Source organism: Onychostruthus taczanowskii, unplaced genomic scaffold (genome assembly GCF_017590055.1).
Source record: "Onychostruthus taczanowskii isolate IOZ18803 unplaced genomic scaffold, ASM1759005v1 scaffold4, whole genome shotgun sequence".
Classification (NCBI taxonomy): Eukaryota; Metazoa; Chordata; class Aves; order Passeriformes; family Passeridae; genus Onychostruthus; species Onychostruthus taczanowskii.
Window position 1 is genome coordinate 16222651 of NW_024501459.1, and position 20168 is coordinate 16242818.

Consider the following 20168-nt stretch of genomic DNA (forward strand, 5'->3'; position numbering starts at 1 on the left):
TTTAATGGTTTTGTTTTGGATTTTTTTTTCTTGAAGTGGGAGGTATAAATTTTCATTTCCCTTTTCTCTTTCAATAAAATATGCTCTTTTCTGGGCTATTTCTATATCTAACATGTTTGAAGGATCATCTCAGCATGTACAGAAAGAAGGATGAATGTCCTACAACCATACCAGACTGATCTTAACAATTTTAGGTCTTTATTGATTTTCATGGAGTTTGATATTGTGTTATGAATTTTTTTATTATGAACATAATATTTTATTCATTTTAGTAGTTGAGTAAATTTGCATAGAAATTGTGCTTGTCTGTTATATTATAAAGTGCTACCTCTCCTGAGAGAGAATTACAAAAAAGAGATCTGTGAAACATAACAGAGGAAATATCTCAGTGTCTTTTATTAGGCTGACTGGAGAAATGAGGAAAAAGACAATGTTTCTGGGAAACTCAAAAATGTGCGTCAGAATCAACTGTACTCGCAGATTCTTCTCTCCCTTTTAGGCTTAGAACTGCCATCTAGTAATTCCTTTGTAACATCCATCACTGTTTTTCAATTTTTTTCATTACTTTCTCGAGATTATTTCACTGCACACCTGCTGGGAATGTATGGCATAGAACAACTGTGGAATTGTACTGCTGACAGCTGACAGTCATCTGCGTGTTTGTACCCTAGCAGGACACCACAATCTTTTCATGGTTTATAGATGTCTACAGACAAGACTAACACTTTCTGTACACACTTGAATAAGAGGTGAATAGTTTGTCCTGAACTCTTTGGTGCCCTGAAAATGTTATTTTTGAAAGATTTTTGTCAACTACTAAATATTCTTATGGGAACTCTAGTCTTTAGATAGTAGTTTTATTTCCTCTGGACAAAAAAAACTTTTGAAAACAGTACATTCAATGAGCTAAGCAAAAGTTTACTCAACTTTATCCTAAAGTGTTCTATCAAGAAAATAATGTCTTGCCAAGAATTACTGAAGCACATCTCAAAAGTCAATAAAAATACTTTTGATCTTTTTCTTTCGTTTTTGTTTTTGGTTTTTTTTTTTGTTTTTTTTTTTGGAGAATGCTCTTTTTTTCTTCTTTTCTTCATGTTCTTGAGGGATATTACAAAGGAAGAACATAAGATATTATCAGGTCAAACATACTGCTGAGCAGCTGGAGGAGACAAAGATGAGTAGCTAGTGGTAAATTCATTTTCTGCATGAGCAGAAACATCTGTTCATTGCTGAGATGTTCATTTGTCCAACCTTTCAAAAACTTTGGTTATACATGCCCACTTCTCAGCATGAAGCTGAATTTCTGTTTTGGAGGGAAAGATTAAAGTGTGGCTGCTTTAATTTATTGAATTTTCTTTGCAAAAATGTGAGCTGTATAGAAAGAACATAGCAGATGAGAAAGTACACATACATCAGTCTAGTCACATCATATTTTGCACCTGTGTTGTAACCCTTGACAAACATTACTTTGCATTTGGTCTACTAAGTGGTGTTAACTTCTACCTCTGGTTTTATTTTTTTCCCTTCTTTCCTACACAGTACACTGCTGTCTTGTACATAAGAATGATTAGTAATTTTCCTTTAAAGTCAGATTTTTCAAAGAAGAAAAATTTTTTGAATATTTAGCCAAGTGATAAAAGTGAATTTTCTTGTATTCTTCACATACAGAACAAAATATGGATACTTGTGACTGTATTTCTGAAGTTCAGTAGTGAGTCTGGACTGAAAGGGACATTTAAATTTGCTTTAAAATATCAGTGAAGAAAAGATGCCTCAGGAATATGTTAAGTTCAGCAGTTAGTCTACAAGTGTTCCTGCTGTAAAGATACATCAAAGATGAATTCTAAAAATATTCTGTAACGATTTACAAATAAGACTTATTTTTAATAAATACTTCTGTTAGTTGCTAATCAAAAACGTAGTATGTTTTTGAATAATTGAACCTCAGGCAAATGTCTGATTACCTTCTGTGAGATAACTCTAGAAATTTTTTTGCTAAAATTTTCAATTTTGTTTGGAAAATATGGTATAGAACTTCATGTGAAGACATCCTTTTTATTTTTACTTCAATTACACTTAAGACTGCTTTAGTGAATCACTGTTCATAGATGCTGATTATTCTGTCTTAAAAGTTAACATTGATTCTTTATTTTTTTAAATTAAAAAGTACTTTTTATAGAAGTATTACCTTTGATATCTTAATTTAATGATGAATTATTTCTAGCTCTGTGCCCTTTTTTTTTTTTTAAATTTGTGTCCACTCATGTTTTCTCACCGAAATAACACTCTATAAAATACAAGTGAAAAGAAGATTGTTGGTAGTATACAGCTACAGTTTGAGTGGAAAGAAAACCCCTATATTTTTAGGCCATTGATCAAATTATACCCTGATTTACACATTCACAGCCTTCCAAGGAGAGTTACAAATCTTGCTGAGTGTGATTCTCTTATAAAACTTCAAGGTGTGAAATAGCTGTGTTAACACATTTTAGATTAAACACTGTAACTTTCATCCTCTCAGTATTAGCTTTCTCAGATGTAATTACTTTTATTATTTTATTTATTTTATATTTTATAATTTTAATTACAGTGGGTTGCTGATATTGCTTTCTCCGTTTCTTTCTCTACCTTACTCTTATTAATGCTTACAGAGACTGGGATTCAAACCTGTGAAAAAATTCTTATTTCTTCCTTTGGAAGGAGTTTTTCTTGCATGTATCAGAGGGATTACTGCATGTGCATCTGAAGACAAAATCTGGCATAGAGACTTAAGCTTGTTTGCATCAGGCTGAGCTGCAGAGTTCTGTATAGGGAATTGTTCATAGTAGTAGGCAAATATTGCAATTGCTAGATTATAGATAAGAGTCTTGCAGCAATAGGACTGAACAAAGCAGTCTCGAGCTTTGCATATTTAGATTTTCCTGCTACTGAATTCAAACTTTGAGGCAACATGTAATTGTTTTCTTCTGGGGCTGTTGAAGTTAGAATGCAAGGTCTTAATTATCTGCAAACTGCACCCAACTCTAGAATAATTTGCTGCTGCTTATTTTGGGAAGGTCTCTTCCCTGTCTTATGGAAGCAAAACTTCCAGAAGATTTCCTGCCCCAAATATTTCCTCCTCCTCCTATAAAATTTCTATATGATCATATGAACTTTTTTTAAAAACTATTGTTGTGTTCTGCCTTTCATTTTCTGCCTTTGATGTCTATGTGCAGCATGTGGAATTACTGCAATAAAAATATGACCAACAGAGTATCTCTTGTAATAAACCACTATATGACACATGAGAAAGGATGGAGATCAACCCTGGAATCCTAAGAGGGGCATTCTTTGAAAGCTGCACTTCAAATATACCAAAAAGCAGTTTGAATGTCAGTGGCCAACATGATACTATTTTTTCATACATAATTCAGTTAGTCCTCTACAACAGACTTGTTAAAGGTTTCTTTTGGTCCCCATGTTGTGAAAAACTCTGTGTCACAAGACAGGTCAAGATTAAAGGAACACCAGTGAACTAGATCCCACAGTTAACCTGGTGGGGGTTGCTGCAACAGCCTAGAGCAGCATGAGGAAAGGGAACAAAAAACTGCTAAGGTACTTAGATGGAGCCAGGAAATGCTACCATCACTAATTTAAAAACCCAGATTAAATATGAAGATGAGGAGTCACACTTAATATTTCAAATAAATAGTCCACCACAAGGCCTGAAGAGCTGCAAGTGTCATCATTTTGCACTTTCAGAGTTTGGAGGTTTTTGCTGTAGTAGGTATTTAGGCATTTAATTCCAGGAAAGGCTTCAAGGCTGTGAATCTGAAGACTTCTCTTAAATAGACATGCACCCATCAATCCTTTCTTTCTGGACATGACTTAAAGGTAGAAAAAAAAAAAAAGTGGTTTCTCTTATGTAGTCTTCTTGTGATTATAGCATGCATCTGCAAAGAGGGATTCCTGAAATTATTTTCTGTCTTTCTTCCATCCTGTAGTTTACATGGTATTTTGGGAGATAGTACTCTTGATTGTGTTTTTGGAGCTGCTGTTTCACAGCATCTAAGTCTTTTGACTGCAGCGAATGAAGCTTTTTAACCCAAATCTGTTCATCTGACCCTGAGCCAACACCAGGAGTCCAGTGTTTTGTGAGTTCCCATACTTGTGAGTGTTCTCTACCTCATCCCCTCCTTTCACCTGGGCTTTCTAGCTAATTTTAAATTAATGACTTTGATACCTCACTGCAGTGCCACATCAGCCCAGTGGATAAGCATGTTTTAAGTCTACTGAATGAAGACTTGGAAGGCAGAGTCAGCCATCATCATGTAGGGTGAAGAACGGCTTGGCAGTCTACACCATTCATCATGGAACTGTGCGCAGTTATCATGTCTAAATTCTTATTGCTGCCTATGCTTGCAGTCTGGAATGCACACTGGTTGGCGCAGGATATTTTCCTGACCTAATATTAGAGTAATAATTAATAATATTAGTAATTATTACTAATAATTAGCCATTTTTCTTTGAGCTGAGTAATACAGATTCTCATACAAATATGCCATGAGAGAACAGTAATGAGATTTGTTACCCTGGGGCTTCTTAAGTAGTACTGCAGCATGCAGTGAAGATAGAGCTGGGAATTTTTATCATTACAAGGTCCACTAAGTGTGAGCCACAGCCAGCAGTACAACCTGACCATCAATACAACCCAGGTCAATGGCTCAGTGACTTGGTCTCCAGCCTAAAGTAAGAAAGAAGCTTTGAATGTTGAGGAATGGGAATATGGCCAATGATAGATATGGTTTACAAGTTTAAAATAAATAAATAAATAAATAAAAAGAAGGCATGAGTATTCTTCTTCTCCCAAGTCTTTTGGAATTCTGTCCTCTTCAATAATATTCCCAATTACACCAGCATATCTCTAGATCCGATGACATAAGTGAGGATGTTTATGTAGTCTGAATGCAGGAGACAACAAAGAATCATAGAATTAAAGCATCATTTAGGCTGAGTTAGACCTATAAGATCATTGTATCTAATAATTAATGCATAAACCATGTCTTTTAGTGCCACATTTACATGTCTTTTAAATACCTTCTGAGTTAGTATCCAACCCCTTTCCAGACCAGTCTGTTCCAATGCTTGATAACTGAAGAAATTTTTCCCACTATCCAATTTAAGCCTCCCCTGTGACAACTCGAGTTGATTCCCTCTTATCCTGTCACTTGTTGCTTGGGAGGATGCTGACCACCACTTGGTTACACCCTCCTTTCAGGGAGTTGTAGAGGGCAATAAGGTCACCCCTGAATTTCCTTTTCTCCAGGTTAAAGACCCTCAGCTCCTTCAGCTGCTCCTCATAAGACCTGTGCTCCAGATCCTTCACCAGCTTTGTTGCCCTTCTGTGGACACACTCCAGCACCTCAATGTCCTTCTTGTAGTGAGGGGCCAAAAACTGAACACAGGATTTGAGGTGCATCCCTGTGCTGAGTACACAGGGATGATCTCTGCCCCAGCACTGCTTGCCGCACTGTTTTTCATCAAGTGAAAAAATCTTCATTGTTATGCTATCTAAGGTCTCAGTTAAGCTCATGACTCGTAGCTTGACCAAGAAAAAGCAAGCTTACCCCTATGAATTTACTAGTTTTTTACAATTGTGTGGAGTTGATTATTGCAATGGGAAGACAATAAGGTAGGAATGTAAGGGTAGAGAAGTTGCTTCAAACTTGCAAGTTCTGACTCCAACAAGGAAAGTTTTAAAATCTGGTGTTACTTTGGCACTTTTAATATGCTAAGATATATTGGCAGATACAGAGAGCACAGCATCAAAACTGTTCTCAATTTTTATTCTTAAAGAGCATTCAGCATATATTATATATTTAGCAGCAATCAATCCAGTCAATAGCCTTGAGCTAACATATCTCAGAGGGAAATGAATGTCAGACAGAATTAATTCCTTTATGGAAATTTATTATTTGGTATATAATCTATTCTAGTATTTACAGTTATAGAATTTTGTAGCAGTCATAGTCAGTCAATCCCTTTCATTTCAGGAAGATATTCAATAAATGACAGCACTCCAGGCACTGTTGCTTATTTCCTTACAAGATAAAGAGAGTATTAGCAGTGATGATTTTGTCCAAGATTCCAACAGAAGAAATATATTTGCATATATTTTGAAGAAGAAGTCTTGACTCTTCCTGATGCACTGAAAGATCTCTTTGAAATATATTCTGCATAATCTATTAAATCAATGTTGTACATCCTGTGTGGTTCAGTTTACAAGTGAAGATAAAGAAGCTAATAAGTTTATAGGCATATTAAATACAGGGTATAATGAATAAAAAAAGATATATATATATGATTTGTTTATTGTTTGGTGAACTATCCTGTTAGACAAAAGGGGAATTGGGGAAGAAGCAGTGCTATTTTTTTCTTCTAATTTTCTTTGAGGAATATAAATGATCCCAACTACAATGCTCAAATACTGAAAAAAAAAAATCTACACCAGTCTTAATCAAACCAAATTCAAAGTTTTACACTCCAAAGAATAAAGACAATGCTTTAAAAAGTTTCTCAAACTGAGAAAGGGAGGGCAGCATTTTGGAGATGAAAGCAGAAAGCAGTCACATATTTTGTAAGAGTGGAAGAAAGGTTTCCGCATTACAGGGAAACTGTTTACACAGTATTTTTCATAAAAAAAGTTACACAGTATTTTTCATAAAAATTTGGTTGTTGGTTTTCAAATGCCCTACATTAAAATAAAAAAAAAATTCGTGAATAGTACAAATCACAATTCACTTAAAACCACTAGAATTTTAGGAATTAAAGATATAGGAAATTTAATGAATCTGAAAGACTAGAAAGAATGGGTTTGGGAAAGTGACTTTATGACTTTTTTTTGTCAAGTTGCCTCTTGTGTTTTGCCAGTTTTTAAACTCTTGACACATTTTCTCAAAAGCAGTGTCAAAGGTACTGGTAAAACAGTTTCATAAGGATGACAGCTTTATTAAACAGCATTCCCCAGAGTAGGACACTAACAGCTGGTTAATATTCATCACTGCAATTTACGGACACTAGTTGAGTGCTATGTCAACAAAATCAGCTTTGTTCAGATAAAGGTTTTTGAACTGGTTTAAGTCTTTTTTGTTAGCTGGAAAATCATGGTTTTACACTGTGTAAGTCTGTGCACAGCTGTAGACATTGCTTCCTTTAAACAAATATCTATATTGCTATCTGTTTAATCAAAATGAAGTAGATGTAGTCAAACGATCTCCTAGTCTACAAAGACGCTTCCCAAATGCTGGAAAGTTAAATTAAACTTTCAGAAAAAAGATATGCTTGTCATAGCATAAAAGCTGTGCTGTTAGAAACTTTGTCTTGAGACTTTAAAAAAAAAATCCTTACTACCATGTGGAAGACAGAAAGTTATCCTGGGCTGGTTTAAGTAGACTTGAATAAAAGTCCAAGTTTAAGAGTCATAACCAATTCTAAATTTAAATGTGAATCTATATAGGATTTTTTGTTAAACCTTTGTCACTTTTGCAAACTACTTCGAAACTACTTTGTTTTTTCACATTTGTTCCCATACTCCCAGCATGTGCAGCCCTTTGAGCCATTTTCCTACTGTGATTCCTGTCTTTAATAATTTTTTAAGTGCAGCTGACGTTTGTACTTGGGTGTAAGCTATGATGATGTAATATGATTGGCAGCAAAATCTTCAGAGATTGAATTGCGGATCTTTACTCATGTTATTATTGCTCCATTTCTCATGTACATGACATGACACTTGATGCAACTGTACAGGAAAACTGGTACTAGAATGACAGAGAGTTAAACAGAGTTAAATTTATATTTAATAAATTAAATTATCATTCTTTCTGATAGCATTTGGAGAATTATCCTCATCTCATACGCAAGTGCCACAGCTTGCTTTTCTCCCAAGTAAATCTTGCCTTTGCAGAGGTGTTAATGTGATTTTCTTATGCAAACTTAATATATTTTCTGTGGATGTACATGGAATGTGTGTATATTTCTCAGTATGCACCAGTTATGCTGTGGTATTTGTAAAAGGAAGCTCTTTATTTACTAGCCATTAGAGGTCCTTGTCAGATATAAGCATTTAATTTTTCTTAGTTTGAGACAATATCTACAGCAGTTTGTTGAGTATAAAGCTGCAAAACAGAGCTGCTCTGCTCAGCAGATTGTGGGTCTTACATGTGAAGAAAACACTTATGACTTTAATTGTGTAATTAATTAAATTTCACAGAGAGAGCCCTTTACAAGGGTGAAAAACAAACATTTCTGACATCCAGGCTCTAACTGCTGCTAGCAGCTTTTCTTGTTTGCATGTTAGTGACAACTTCCAAATGTTGATGTTTGTAGTCACTCACTTATCCCTATTTACCCACTTTCCCACCTTTTTTATCTTTCACATACCAAATATTTCACTTTCTAGCGAATGGGACACAAAACTATTGCAATAGAGAGATAAGATCATTGCCAAGTTCTTAATGTATTTATTTTGTGAATGGAATGTATAGTTACTGTGTGGAGGCTCACTATTAATTCTCTGGCTTCTTCCTTGTTAATCTTCTACTCTGATTTTTGTCCCTGTTACTAATAGCAATGTCCTCCAGTTTTCTCAGATTCATGGTTATTTCTCCAAGCCACTTGGAGCAAACAGCTGTGGGAAGAAAAGAGGTGTAATACGACTTTGGACACTCAGGAGTTGACAGTGCACTGTTTTGACAGACAAGATTTCCATAACAGACTGTCTCTTGGTTATCCATGCAAAACTGGTTTCAACCATTTGCAGGTGGTGGTGGTTCACAACTTTTAAAGCACACAGTGACTGACTGTCATGTTTAACCTGAGGTGTTTCAGAAGGGGAATTAAAAACCATGCTGCACAAATCTGACTGTTGAGGAAGAAACACAAGGCTGTTTTTGAAATCTGGGATCCTTGTATGTGGGTAAGGGGAGGTAATTCAAAAGTTTATCTTAGTTGAATTTTTGTAAATGACAATCTGTGTCTAAGGTAACAATGTGCACCCACATCTGAAAAGCCAGCTGTATCCTGGGCTGGATCAAAAGGAGTGCGACAAGCAGTTCAAGGGAAGTGATTCCGCCCCTCCACTGTGTTCTTCTTAGATCCTGTCCAGAATACTACATCCACCTCTGAGGTCCTCAGCATGGAAAGATAATGACCTGTTTTAGCATGACCAGAGGAGGACAAAACGTTGGTCCAAAAGATGGAGCACCTCTCCTATGAGGAAATGCTGAGATTTGGAGTCGTTCAGCCGGGAGAAGTGTCTGGGTGACCTTTGAGTAGTTAAAGGGGGCTATTTGAAAGATGGAGAAAAACTTTTTAATAGGGCCTATTGCTGTAAGGGAAGTGGTAACAGTTTTAAATTAATAGAAGGTAAATTCAAACTAGATACAAGGAAAAATATTTTAGAACCAAAATAAATATTGAGATGGGAGCTATACCACTATACTTATATCAGAACAATATATTGGCAAATATTTTTATTTTTAAGAATTGCAAAACTCTGATGAAGGCACTATATTGAAGGCTAAATTAAATCCTGACATGGCTATAGTGTCAATAGATGATAATATCCCTACCATCAATGACTTTGTGTCAATGTTTAATTCAGCTGATATCTGAAAAACACTGCTGCCTCTTTCTGAGGCATCTATAACTTCTGTTCAGTATGCTGTGATCTTTTTTTTACTGCGTAGTTATTTCATTTTTCATGTATGTGCAAATAGTTTCCTCTGGTGTATCTATATCAAGTGAAACACAAATTTTATTGGCACCACTGGGCTTAATTAATCTTCTTTTTTTCTCTTTTAAAGAAGATGAAGAGCAGTAATATAAGAAATAAATAACGTGGGAACAGATTTATTTCCCAAGTGAGAGCAAATAGATCGTCTCTCTACGAGCAGGCAGTTTGGTCTGTGGTTTGTAAAACCTGGCAAGGTAATGGCCATGGTCAAAATAAAAACGAGGGAGAGGGGGTATAATAGAAGAGCCAGGCTGAGTATATAATTACCTAATTAAATTTCTTTATTTCTGTCTACTCAGTGCCTCTTTTTATATTCATCTTCAGGTTATGCAGAGTACAGAAGTGACAGTTATACAAAGCCAGCAGAAAAAAGCAGAAGAGAGAGAAACTTCAAGAAAATCTGTGGAGGTTAAATGTACCAAGGAGAAACTTTAAGTCTCCTTCTCATTGGCCTGTTTTCTTAGAAGCCTGTGGGAAACAGTAAAGAGAAAAAACAATAGATAAAATTACATCATGTTCACTTTAGGGGTTGAATTAAAATACATCATTTTGGTGTCTTCTTCAGCATTCTGTAAGCCAGAAATATATCATTTAAATCTACTATAAACTCTTAGAGAAAGGAGCATCCTTGTAAAATTCCATTTGATAATTTTAGACTGTCTTCTTTACTTTTAAAAAATTTACTCAGGAGTCTACATTTTTTAATAACTTCCTTCTCTCACACTCATTTGCTTCTTTCTACAGGCAAGTGATGAAACACATGGTTTTAACTTCCCTTTGTTAAATTTAGGACTTAATGAAGCACATATTATTAATACTGTAAAACTATGAGTGATGATGTTTAGCTCATAAATTAATGCTCAATTTTTTAACCTTTTTATAGCAAAGTACATATGTTTATATGTTTGTAAAGGTTATACAATGACTTAAAAGATGAAATGAATGTTTGTTTTAAATAAAAAGGAAACATTTCAGAATTGTATATTTCATAAATAGGGTAATGGTAAAATGTGGTGGTGATAGATGAAAAGAATTAGATTCACAAGTCATTATGTCACCTAACAGATTTCAATGACAACAGAAAATACCCTCATGGGTTACCTCTGGTGAGGAGTCAGGCCTCATCCAGCTGCTCACTCACACCTCCTCAGGGGTGAATTTGTATGGTAAAAGTGTAAAAATTTGCAGGGTGAGAAAAACCCCAGTTTAATAGGGAAAGAAAACTGAGTGCACAAGCCAAGTAAAATGAGGAATTTATTCGCAGCTTCCCATTGGCAGGTAGGTTCCTAGTCATTTCCAGTAAAGCAGATCTTCATCATATGTAGCTTTTACTTGTGAAGACAAACACTAGAATTCCTTATGTTCCCCCTTCTTTCCTGTAGGTTTTATTACGAAGTATACGGTGTGAAACATCCCTCTGGTCAGATGAGCCCAGCTGTCAGGGCTGTGTCCCCTGCCCACCCTTGTGCACCTCCATCCTCCTCGCCCTGGTGCTGTGTAAGAACTGCTCAGCAGTAACCAAAACTTCCCCGCACTCTCAACTCTGTTTTGGCTGCAAACCCAAAACAAACCACCATGCTGGTCATTATGGAGAAAACTCACTCCATTCCAAGTAGAAAGTTTCTGTGTATCGCGCATTCTCTTCACAGTTCTGGCAAATGTAGTGCAATCAGCTCTTTAAGTAACAGCAACATTTGCAATGTGCTTTGATAGCACACTGCAGATGGATCCTGGATGAGACCTTAGGCCATGAATAATGATGGGTATTAATTTGCTAAAATATAAAATTGAGGGACTTCTACACTTTGATTTCGAGGGAGTTATTTTCTGTATTTGAATGCAAATGGAAAATGAACAAATACCTGAGGAACCAGACTTTGTTACCTGAAGAATTTGATGTGCTTGAGAACACCCTGTGGGAGGGGTTTATTGAGCAGCCACTGACGTACAGAAAGATGAAAATTCTAACCACAAAGAAAGGACTCACTTCAAACTCAATTTATGCAAAATGTGTGAGTGGGTGCTAAGGCTGACTCTGTTTCCTAGAGGCCTCTGTCATCAATTATACAGTGCAACCTGGATGCCACATGATGGCTTGGGGACACATTGCACTGGTTTTTTCAGTTTAGGACCCAGGGTGATATAGATTCCATGTACATTCAAACCTGTGTACCTCGATGAGCAGTGACTAAATCTCAAGATTAATCAGTTTTGGCATGTACTGTGTAAAATTGCAACATTTTTCTGCTTTCATTTATAGGCTGAATTAGATGTGTGTACTCACACCTCAAAAATTGTAAGTGAAACTTAAATTCAGACCTGGGTTTTACAGTTACTGCTACCTGTAGTTCATATATCATGAGGTTCTCGGTGTCCAATAATCCCATGTCTTCATTAATCTTATGAACAATTCAGAACTGGTCACTTTTACTAGTTGGCTTTGCTGTAATGAACCCCTAGGCTGTGAATTCACCTAAATTGTAAGTCTAGAAGCTCAGAAAATTTCTTCCCAGCACACAATATGTGAGTACTTTTTATAAACTTTCCAAGACTCATCTTGAAGGAGCACGTAGGAGGAATAAAAAAGTTGCTATAAGTGGTCTAAGCACAGACTTCAACAAAGAAGCATTTTAGAGTCTAAAAACATAAAATTGATATACTGTTCTCTATTAAGAGCTTCTTTCAGGCTGCTTGAGTGGTGGGTTGTTCTGGTATGGAAAATGATTGGTGTCTTTTTATGCAGGATGCCTGAAGGTATCATGGTGCCCTGAATAGCCGAGGATCTGTGAGGTCCACTGTGAAGCAAGACATGTGATCCAAATATAGCTTAGAGCCAAATCTTTTCTTTTGCCACACAGTGTCAACAGGAAAAAAAACCCCAAAACCAACCCACAATGAACATAATTGTAGTCATATAAAAATTAAAACAGATGTGTCATTTTGTTGCAGTGGCTGGAGAAGAATACCAATGAGGCAAGGTCTGAATAGGAATCAGTAGTAAAATCTTTTTTTATAAGGTAGTTGATTTAATTTCCAAAGTAATGTGGTTAACAAACAAACTATTAATACTTTAAATTCAAATTGTTGAACTTAATTTTTAAGCCCAAACATGAGCTCCATGACATTCTAAGCAAAAATGCTTACTTGTGAGCTTCTTCTGGAATAGAAGAAGTAACTTTGGGCAAAAGCTGGACAGTTTTGTTCCACTGTTGTACTCACTTGAGAGACAACCTTTTCTTGTATTTCAAGTTGCTAGCTAGCTAAAGAAATTAGACTTCTTACCAAAATGCAGACAACCCTTTCTAAATATATATGTCTTTCTTTCACTAATGATATTTTCCTTTCCTTTTTTTTTATATAGTATTAAAGTTACTTGTATGCTTTAAATTGAATTTTTAAAAAACAGTTTAAAGAGTTAAAACAATAGAAGTTTAAAACAGAAGGCCTTTAGTGGCCTAAATGGTGTACAGCTGTGTTTTCCCAGGTGCAGGAGACTAATTTCTAAAGCTGCCTTTTATGTTTTAGTGCACCAAAATCATCTGGTCAATGTGTAGATGTGCATTTGTGTTACAGATACTTACCTTAAGAAGATCAGAGATGTTTAAAAGCTGAGTATAAGTCCTTTTAGGAAAAGGGCCATATAGATTTTAATGAGAATATTTGAAAATGGTAAGTATTAGGATCAAAAATAACTTTTGTCACTGATTTTTAAGGGAGAAAAAGATTTTAAAATGGATCTAAGGGGAAATTCCAAACATAATAAAAATGTAATAGTAGCACATGGAACACAATTTGTAATCTTCAGCAACTGCCTTCCTTTTTTATCAGTTCCTTCTGTTGCTTTGATTATGTCTTTAGGCTGCAAATTATTTAGAAAGAAGTATCTTGGATTCACACCTATCAGTGCAGTACACACTCTCTTAGTGTCACCAATATAAAAAAACAAAAACAAAAGGAAAAGCTGATGCTTAGACTACACTAGAAGTGCATATTTTATTATTCTAAGTGATTTCTACTTTTAGAAAAAGCACGCTACTGGAGAAACTGGACTTTTAATACAGATCTTTTTATTAAACTTAACATTATTGAATTTCTCTGTGCTGAAGAACTGATCCATTAACCACTATTGTTAGGACATCATCTATTTCTTATAACAGCCATTCTACTGACTCAAAATAAATTCAATATTTCGACTATATTGTTCTTGTACTAGAAACAGAGTGAGCCTTAAGTTGGCTGTTTGCTTTCCCCATTCTGGTTCGTCCATTTTTTTCTTGTCTATGGAGTCATAAGACATCCTTCTGTATTATACACAGTATGAGCCAAATGTTTGGTGTAACTGACAGTTCTATCACTTTAAGTAGCTATTTTTACTTTCAAAATATTTTTCATTTAAATGGCTAAATTGTTCTTGTTTTCATGCTCATAGTGTACTGTTTATTCCAAGATGATGATTAATCTGTCCTCCAGAGATGTCAGACAGTACTGTTGCCACTGTTGTTTACCAGTCTGTGTCTGTGCTGAGCTTTGTGTGTGTGATTTTGTAAGGAGGTGGGAATCATGAGGGAAATTGTGTTAGTGACATTGTGAATGGAACTTTGAATTTATAATATCTGATTGATTTAATATTTAATATTTTAGTATTTAATATATTTTTATATATCACAAGTAGATTTGACTTGTCAGTTAATGAGGGGAGCAAAATACAAGGCAAATAGTATTTTTTGCTTTCTTATTACTTCCACACAGCTGTTGGAGTCCTGTGGGTTAAGTCAAGATTGCCTCAGAAGTCATATTTCTCAACTTTGTCACTAAAAAATAAGTGGTATAAACCCTCAGTCAGTTTATAAATGGTTAGAAATGTAGTTTGTATTTGTACAGCTTTAGTAATAGAAGTCACATTCAGGACATATGAATAATTCTATTGGAACCAAAAACAAATGGGATCAAAAATGTCCTTTGCCTTTTTCCCCTCAATATTTCTGTACATGCGCTGATTTCTATCCCCACACTTCTGCTGACACAAGTACATATTGAATTGCTTATTCAAATGAATATACAAATAATCTGTCTAGAAGGAAACAAGTATTTACTTAGTTTTGAGGTATTTTAAAGCAGTGTTTGCTTTCCTTAACCTAGATAATTTCACAGATCTGCCTTAGGGAAGGGTTAAACAGTTGTGTCTACACAACATAAGCAGGAGAGAAGTGTGGGAGCAAACAGCTGACAATGGGTGAAGGGTGATAATGATATAAACCATTTTGTTGCTGAGAAATATCTTTGATATATTTTTGAAATATCTTACATGTTTGATATAAACAAACTGTTACATTCCAAGGAAAGGGAAAATGGAAATTATTGGAGATGATGCCAGTGCTCAGTAACACCAGAATTCCATACTTATAACAACGTAAGTAGCAAACTATCATTCAGCTTGCCTGAAATTGACTGGACAGCATGGAGTAGTCAACAGATACTTTCTGCCTTTCAGTATCAGATAGTACATTATCCCTAATGTAGTGTAGATGTGAGCGGTGTTAAAAGAAACTCCTTCCCTTCTCTGCTCCTGCTTTTGGCTGCCTGTGTCCCGTATTTCCCTTGAGCCAGATCCAATGACAGAAATTTAGCTTACCACTAAAAGAATAAACCCAAAGCAAACAAAAATTAGTTTTCCATTAGATTAGGTTGCTAAAGTGACTCATCCTGCAGCTGTGGATTAGTTACATCTCATGCACGGAAATGAAACAGCAGCTGGGGCTGGGGAAGAGACCACCCTGCTCAGTGACAGCTCACAGTTTCTCCAAACATGCTGTCATGTTCTGGAAGACACAATCTCACCCTCAGCCCACTTCCCTCCCTTCCTGTCAGCATGAACATCTGTGTGGAGCTAAAGAGCTGACCTGTGGTATTTCTAGTCTGGATCAAGTTTACCGAACTGATGCAAACTCATGCCTTGCTGTAAGAGAAAGGATAGTGCAGAGCAGGGTTTAACAGCCAGAATGAAAGTGAGGCTGTTCTTCACAACAGGGTTGCTTGTTTAAAGTTTTTTAAAGTACATGTAAAGCTCTGGATTTAGGATATAACTGTAAAGCGTCTTCATCTAATCTAAAACACCACTTCAGCATTCATGTTGCACCTTCCCTTATACCTGGGACAGTCTTCCTGTGAGATGATGGCAACCAAGTTCAGAGAAGTAATTTGTTTTAAAAGAATCTATTCTAAAAATGGCTTTTTGACTACATGACTTTTCAAATTACCTCATTGCTTCATCAGGTGACTAACAAGGGAAAGAATAGGAACTCTGACTGTGGTAGTCCTCATTTTAAATCTGTTCAGGCAGCCAGCAAATTTAAATGTATCTACCGTGGGTTGATGCAAGTAAGAAAAAACACTTCTCTGGAGCTTCTCTGGTGTCCCAAGCACAAACAGCCACATGATTTTAGTATTTTTATTTTGGAAAGAAAAAACAATTTGACTAGTTCTTTCCTGTTTAGTGTCTCTCTTTTATGACACTTAGAATTCTAGCCCTACATTGCAAATAAGTGATAATAAACCTGGCACTATATTAATCTGCCATTTCCAAGTCTTAACAAAGTGGAAGAAATCAGTGATCAGAGTCCACATTAGTGGAGTAAATAATTTTTCTGGTATAATTTCTTTATGCAGCCAAACACAGTGTATAAAAATGAGTTTCCTGATAATGAATATGATCAAAAGCATGGCTCTATAATATTTGTGGCTGTGAAAAACTATTTTGCTATCACAAAAAAGAAGTGCTTTTTTTCTTAATCATTTCAATTGCTTCTGTAAATTTCTGTAGCTAATTTTGGAGGGAATATGAATTCATAAATTGGTTGTGGAAATATTCAGTTTGAGCTTTCTGCATACCATGAGGTTATAAATTCTCTTGCCTTTTCAATATGTCAGGAAGTTTCAGACCCTTTGAAGGAAAAGAGGAAAAAAAAATTCACCTTCACTCCAACCAGTTTAAGACTTTCTGTATGAGGATGACAGATCCAAAGACCATTATCTTCCAGTAGCATGATAACACAAGTCTTTTTCAAGGAACTCCTCCAAAGAATGAGTGCCAGGAATACCAAGAGTTGAGAGTTCAGACTCTGGTCGTGATGGATGTGGAAAGGATGGGGGACATTTGTTCAGAAATTCCTAGTGGCTGGGAGAAGGCAAGATGTCTTTGGTGGAGTATGTGCCCGTGGCTGTAGATGCTGCTGACAGTCCCAGGGGACTGAGGGAGGCTTCCCCTTAGCCAGCAGATCATTGTTTTGCTGTCTGTAAGCTGATGCATTTTATTGCCTTTCTTTCTCTCTTTCAAAGATTCTTTTGAGATTTTCCTGCCCTATTTGTGCAGAAGGGAGAAACAGACAATCTAGTTTGGTGAGGATGGACCATATGCATGTTTAATTTGAAGGCTGAGCCAATGTTGCAGACCAGGCTCAGGTTCAAATGCAAATCAAGGATAGGAAAGAACTTCCTATGTAAGAAAATTCCATTTACCCCTGAAACTGCAATGCAAGGCTGTTTTAATGATCCTAGACGACCCTGGCATGGATAAGTTTCTCCAGAACATATACTGTGCTCATCCAGCTGCCCTCTGACTAGTAAACTTGGGCAATTTTTTAGAATCTGGTGCTAGACAGTTTGGACATTTTTTCAGAGATAAACATTAAAAAAAAAAAAAAGAAAAAAAAAGAAAAAAAAAAGTTGTATTTAAGAAAAGCCATTTGAAATTCTTCCATTGACCAAATAGGATAAAAATTTATTTTAAATTTATTTTCTATTTTAAACAAAAAATATTGCTTTAGTGCAAAACATGCAAGAAAATATTTTCAACTAAGATTTTTTCCCTTGCTCGGAAAACTCTGATGGTAATAACATTATACCTGCATTTATACGTGTTTTTTTCCACCACGAAAATTATTACCTAAATTAAACCAAAACTGATGATTAATTTAAGATCTATGAAGCTCCATTTTTTACCCTGTAAATTCATTATTTTCTTCAGTACTCTTTACTTTCTTTAGAAAATTCATGGGGCACAGATATGTAACTCTAAAATTAGGCTGGTCTCCACCCTGTTTACTCTTGTTCCCAGCAGAAATATTTGTGTAGGCATGTGTGGGAATGTAATTTCTACCCCAGTTTCTTTCCCTAGTGATCTTGACACAGGTCTTTTTTTATGGAGTGATAAAATCAGGTTTTGTATGTACAGTTTTTAAAATAACAAAACAAAAACCCCCAAACTTCCACAATTGATTCACAATCAGTATAATGTGCAACTAAAATTAATTATTCTGATTAATCTTGTAAATTCATACACTTATCTTACTGAAACCTATAGTCTTTTGTTCTGTTCTGTTAAAATCTAAACCAAACAAAGAATGAAAATTCTCCAGTGCCTTTTTGGTGCTCTTCTAGTTACAAAAAGGAATTGCATATTAATTTTACTGTGGGATCCTGGGCATTTTCTCACCCAGCTTTCGTTGGTATTCCTGACTACAGCATCTGAAATAGAATTCATTGAAGCTATGGGAAGGAATTTTTCAGAGTTCTTCACTGCTGACCTGCCTCTGCTTTTTTACTAATTTCAGCTGAAGCAAAGAGAAATTATGTTAAGTGCTTCTGGAAATCCTTCCTTTCAGAGGAATCAGAAGAATAGCTTGAGACAGTAATGTTTTCATAAAATTGCACTCATTATTAAAAAAAAAAAAAAAGTAATTTGCAAATTCTGCTCAACATGTGGTTTTTTGACCTCCCTGAACAGAAGGATGAATAAAAACTTCAGGGTTTCTCCCTGTTTATATTACTCTTTGATCTTACAGTATTACTTTCTGGTGATATTTATCCTTTTTTTCTGCTAGCTTCCTTTGGTAAATGAATATATGTGGAGCTTCTAAAAATTGTTTCAGTGGAACTAGTAAAAAGGGGATTACACAAACTCATTCTCTCCCCCAAAAAACAATCCCCTTGAAACAGCTAATTATTTTCATGTTTGTGGGCATCCTAACACTAAGAGTCTTCTGAACTCCCACGGTTCTAGACTGTCTCAGTTTCTGACCTCCCAAGTAAAACTTTTAGTGGAAATGCAGTGTCAAAAGACTTCTTGATCTCTCTGAAAAGGCTCTTTCTTGTTATAGTTTCAAGTTCCTTAGCTGCAAATCTACTAGTTACACAACAGATAATTAGGTCCATATAAGGCTGCAAAACATCCCAGGTTTAGAAATCACCTCAAAGAGGCTAGATCTCTCTGTAAATTGGCTAGTCTGAGTAAAGGATTAAATTATGGAATATTAAAGCATATTGCTCATTATTATATGAAAAGAAAAAAAAAAAGTTCTATTGTTGATACTGTGTTTGGGGCAGTGACAGAAAGAATTCCCTTTCCCCCCCAGTTTTCTTTTCTTCTAAACCTGTAAGAACAGAATTTAAACATTCTTAAACTGACCGAAAAGAGCATTCAACAGAGCCTGTCTCTGTAGACCATCCCCTGAGTATTTGTAACCATTGATGAGACCCTTCTCCTCTCCAAGCTAAAGAGACTCAATTCTCTCACCCTTTTCTCACAGGACAGATGTTCCAGATCATTAATCACTTCTGTAGCCCTTTGTAAGACTCCCTCTGGTATCTCTGTCTCTGTCATGTTGAAAAGCCCAGATCTGAACACAGTACTCCAGGTATGGCTTCACCAGTGCTGAGCAGAGGGGCAGGATCACTTTCTATAGGCAGTTCTTTGTCTAAAGCAGCTCTGGGCATCACTTACGTTCTCTGGTGCAAGGGCAGGTTGCTGGCTCATGTTCAGCTTGGTGCACATCAGGAGCCCCAGGCCCTGCTCTGCCAAGCTGCTTTCCAGCTGGATTGCCCTGAGCGCATGTTGGTGCTCGAAGTTGTTCCTCCCCAGGAGCAGGATGTTGCACTTTGTTGAACTCCATGGTGTTCCCATCAGCCCATTTCTCCAAATATTGAGGCCAACCTTCTTTGCGTGGCTAATTCAATAATTTTGGTGTTCCTGTGAAAAGGTATTTCCTCTCCTAGTGCAATAAAAATGATAAGATTATTTTTTTGTTTCTCTTGAACCATATTCTGTTTAAAGATGGGTTGAGTTTATCGGTGTTATGTGATAATTATTGAAATTCATGTCTTTTATTTCCATGGCTCTATTAAATTACATTACTTTCCTTAACATCCTATCTTAGTAACAATCATTTTGGGAATAGTGCAGACATTTGCAGAACTAATACGGGAATTAAGTTTTCTGAAGGCCTTAGAAAAATTGTCTATTTCAAAACCTTTTATAAAACTGTGTTTGAAAATGTTTTTTCAATTTTTTTTCTGAAGTGATGTCTTAGTCTTCTAAATTCACCTTTCCAATCATGATAAA

At 35.8% G+C, this 20168-nt stretch overlaps 1 protein-coding gene across 1 annotated transcript in view; it reads right to left on the reverse strand.

Moving 5' to 3' along the window:
• The window catches only part of CNGB3 (cyclic nucleotide gated channel subunit beta 3), a 138811-nt gene extending 119092 nt beyond the window's left edge, over nt 1–19719 (reverse strand). Inside the window, 1 exon segment of the mRNA XM_041413023.1 lies at nt 19551–19719. Within this exon segment, the coding sequence (XP_041268957.1) occupies nt 19551–19719 (169 nt within the window).
• Nucleotides 19720–20168: the final 449 nt, after the last annotated feature.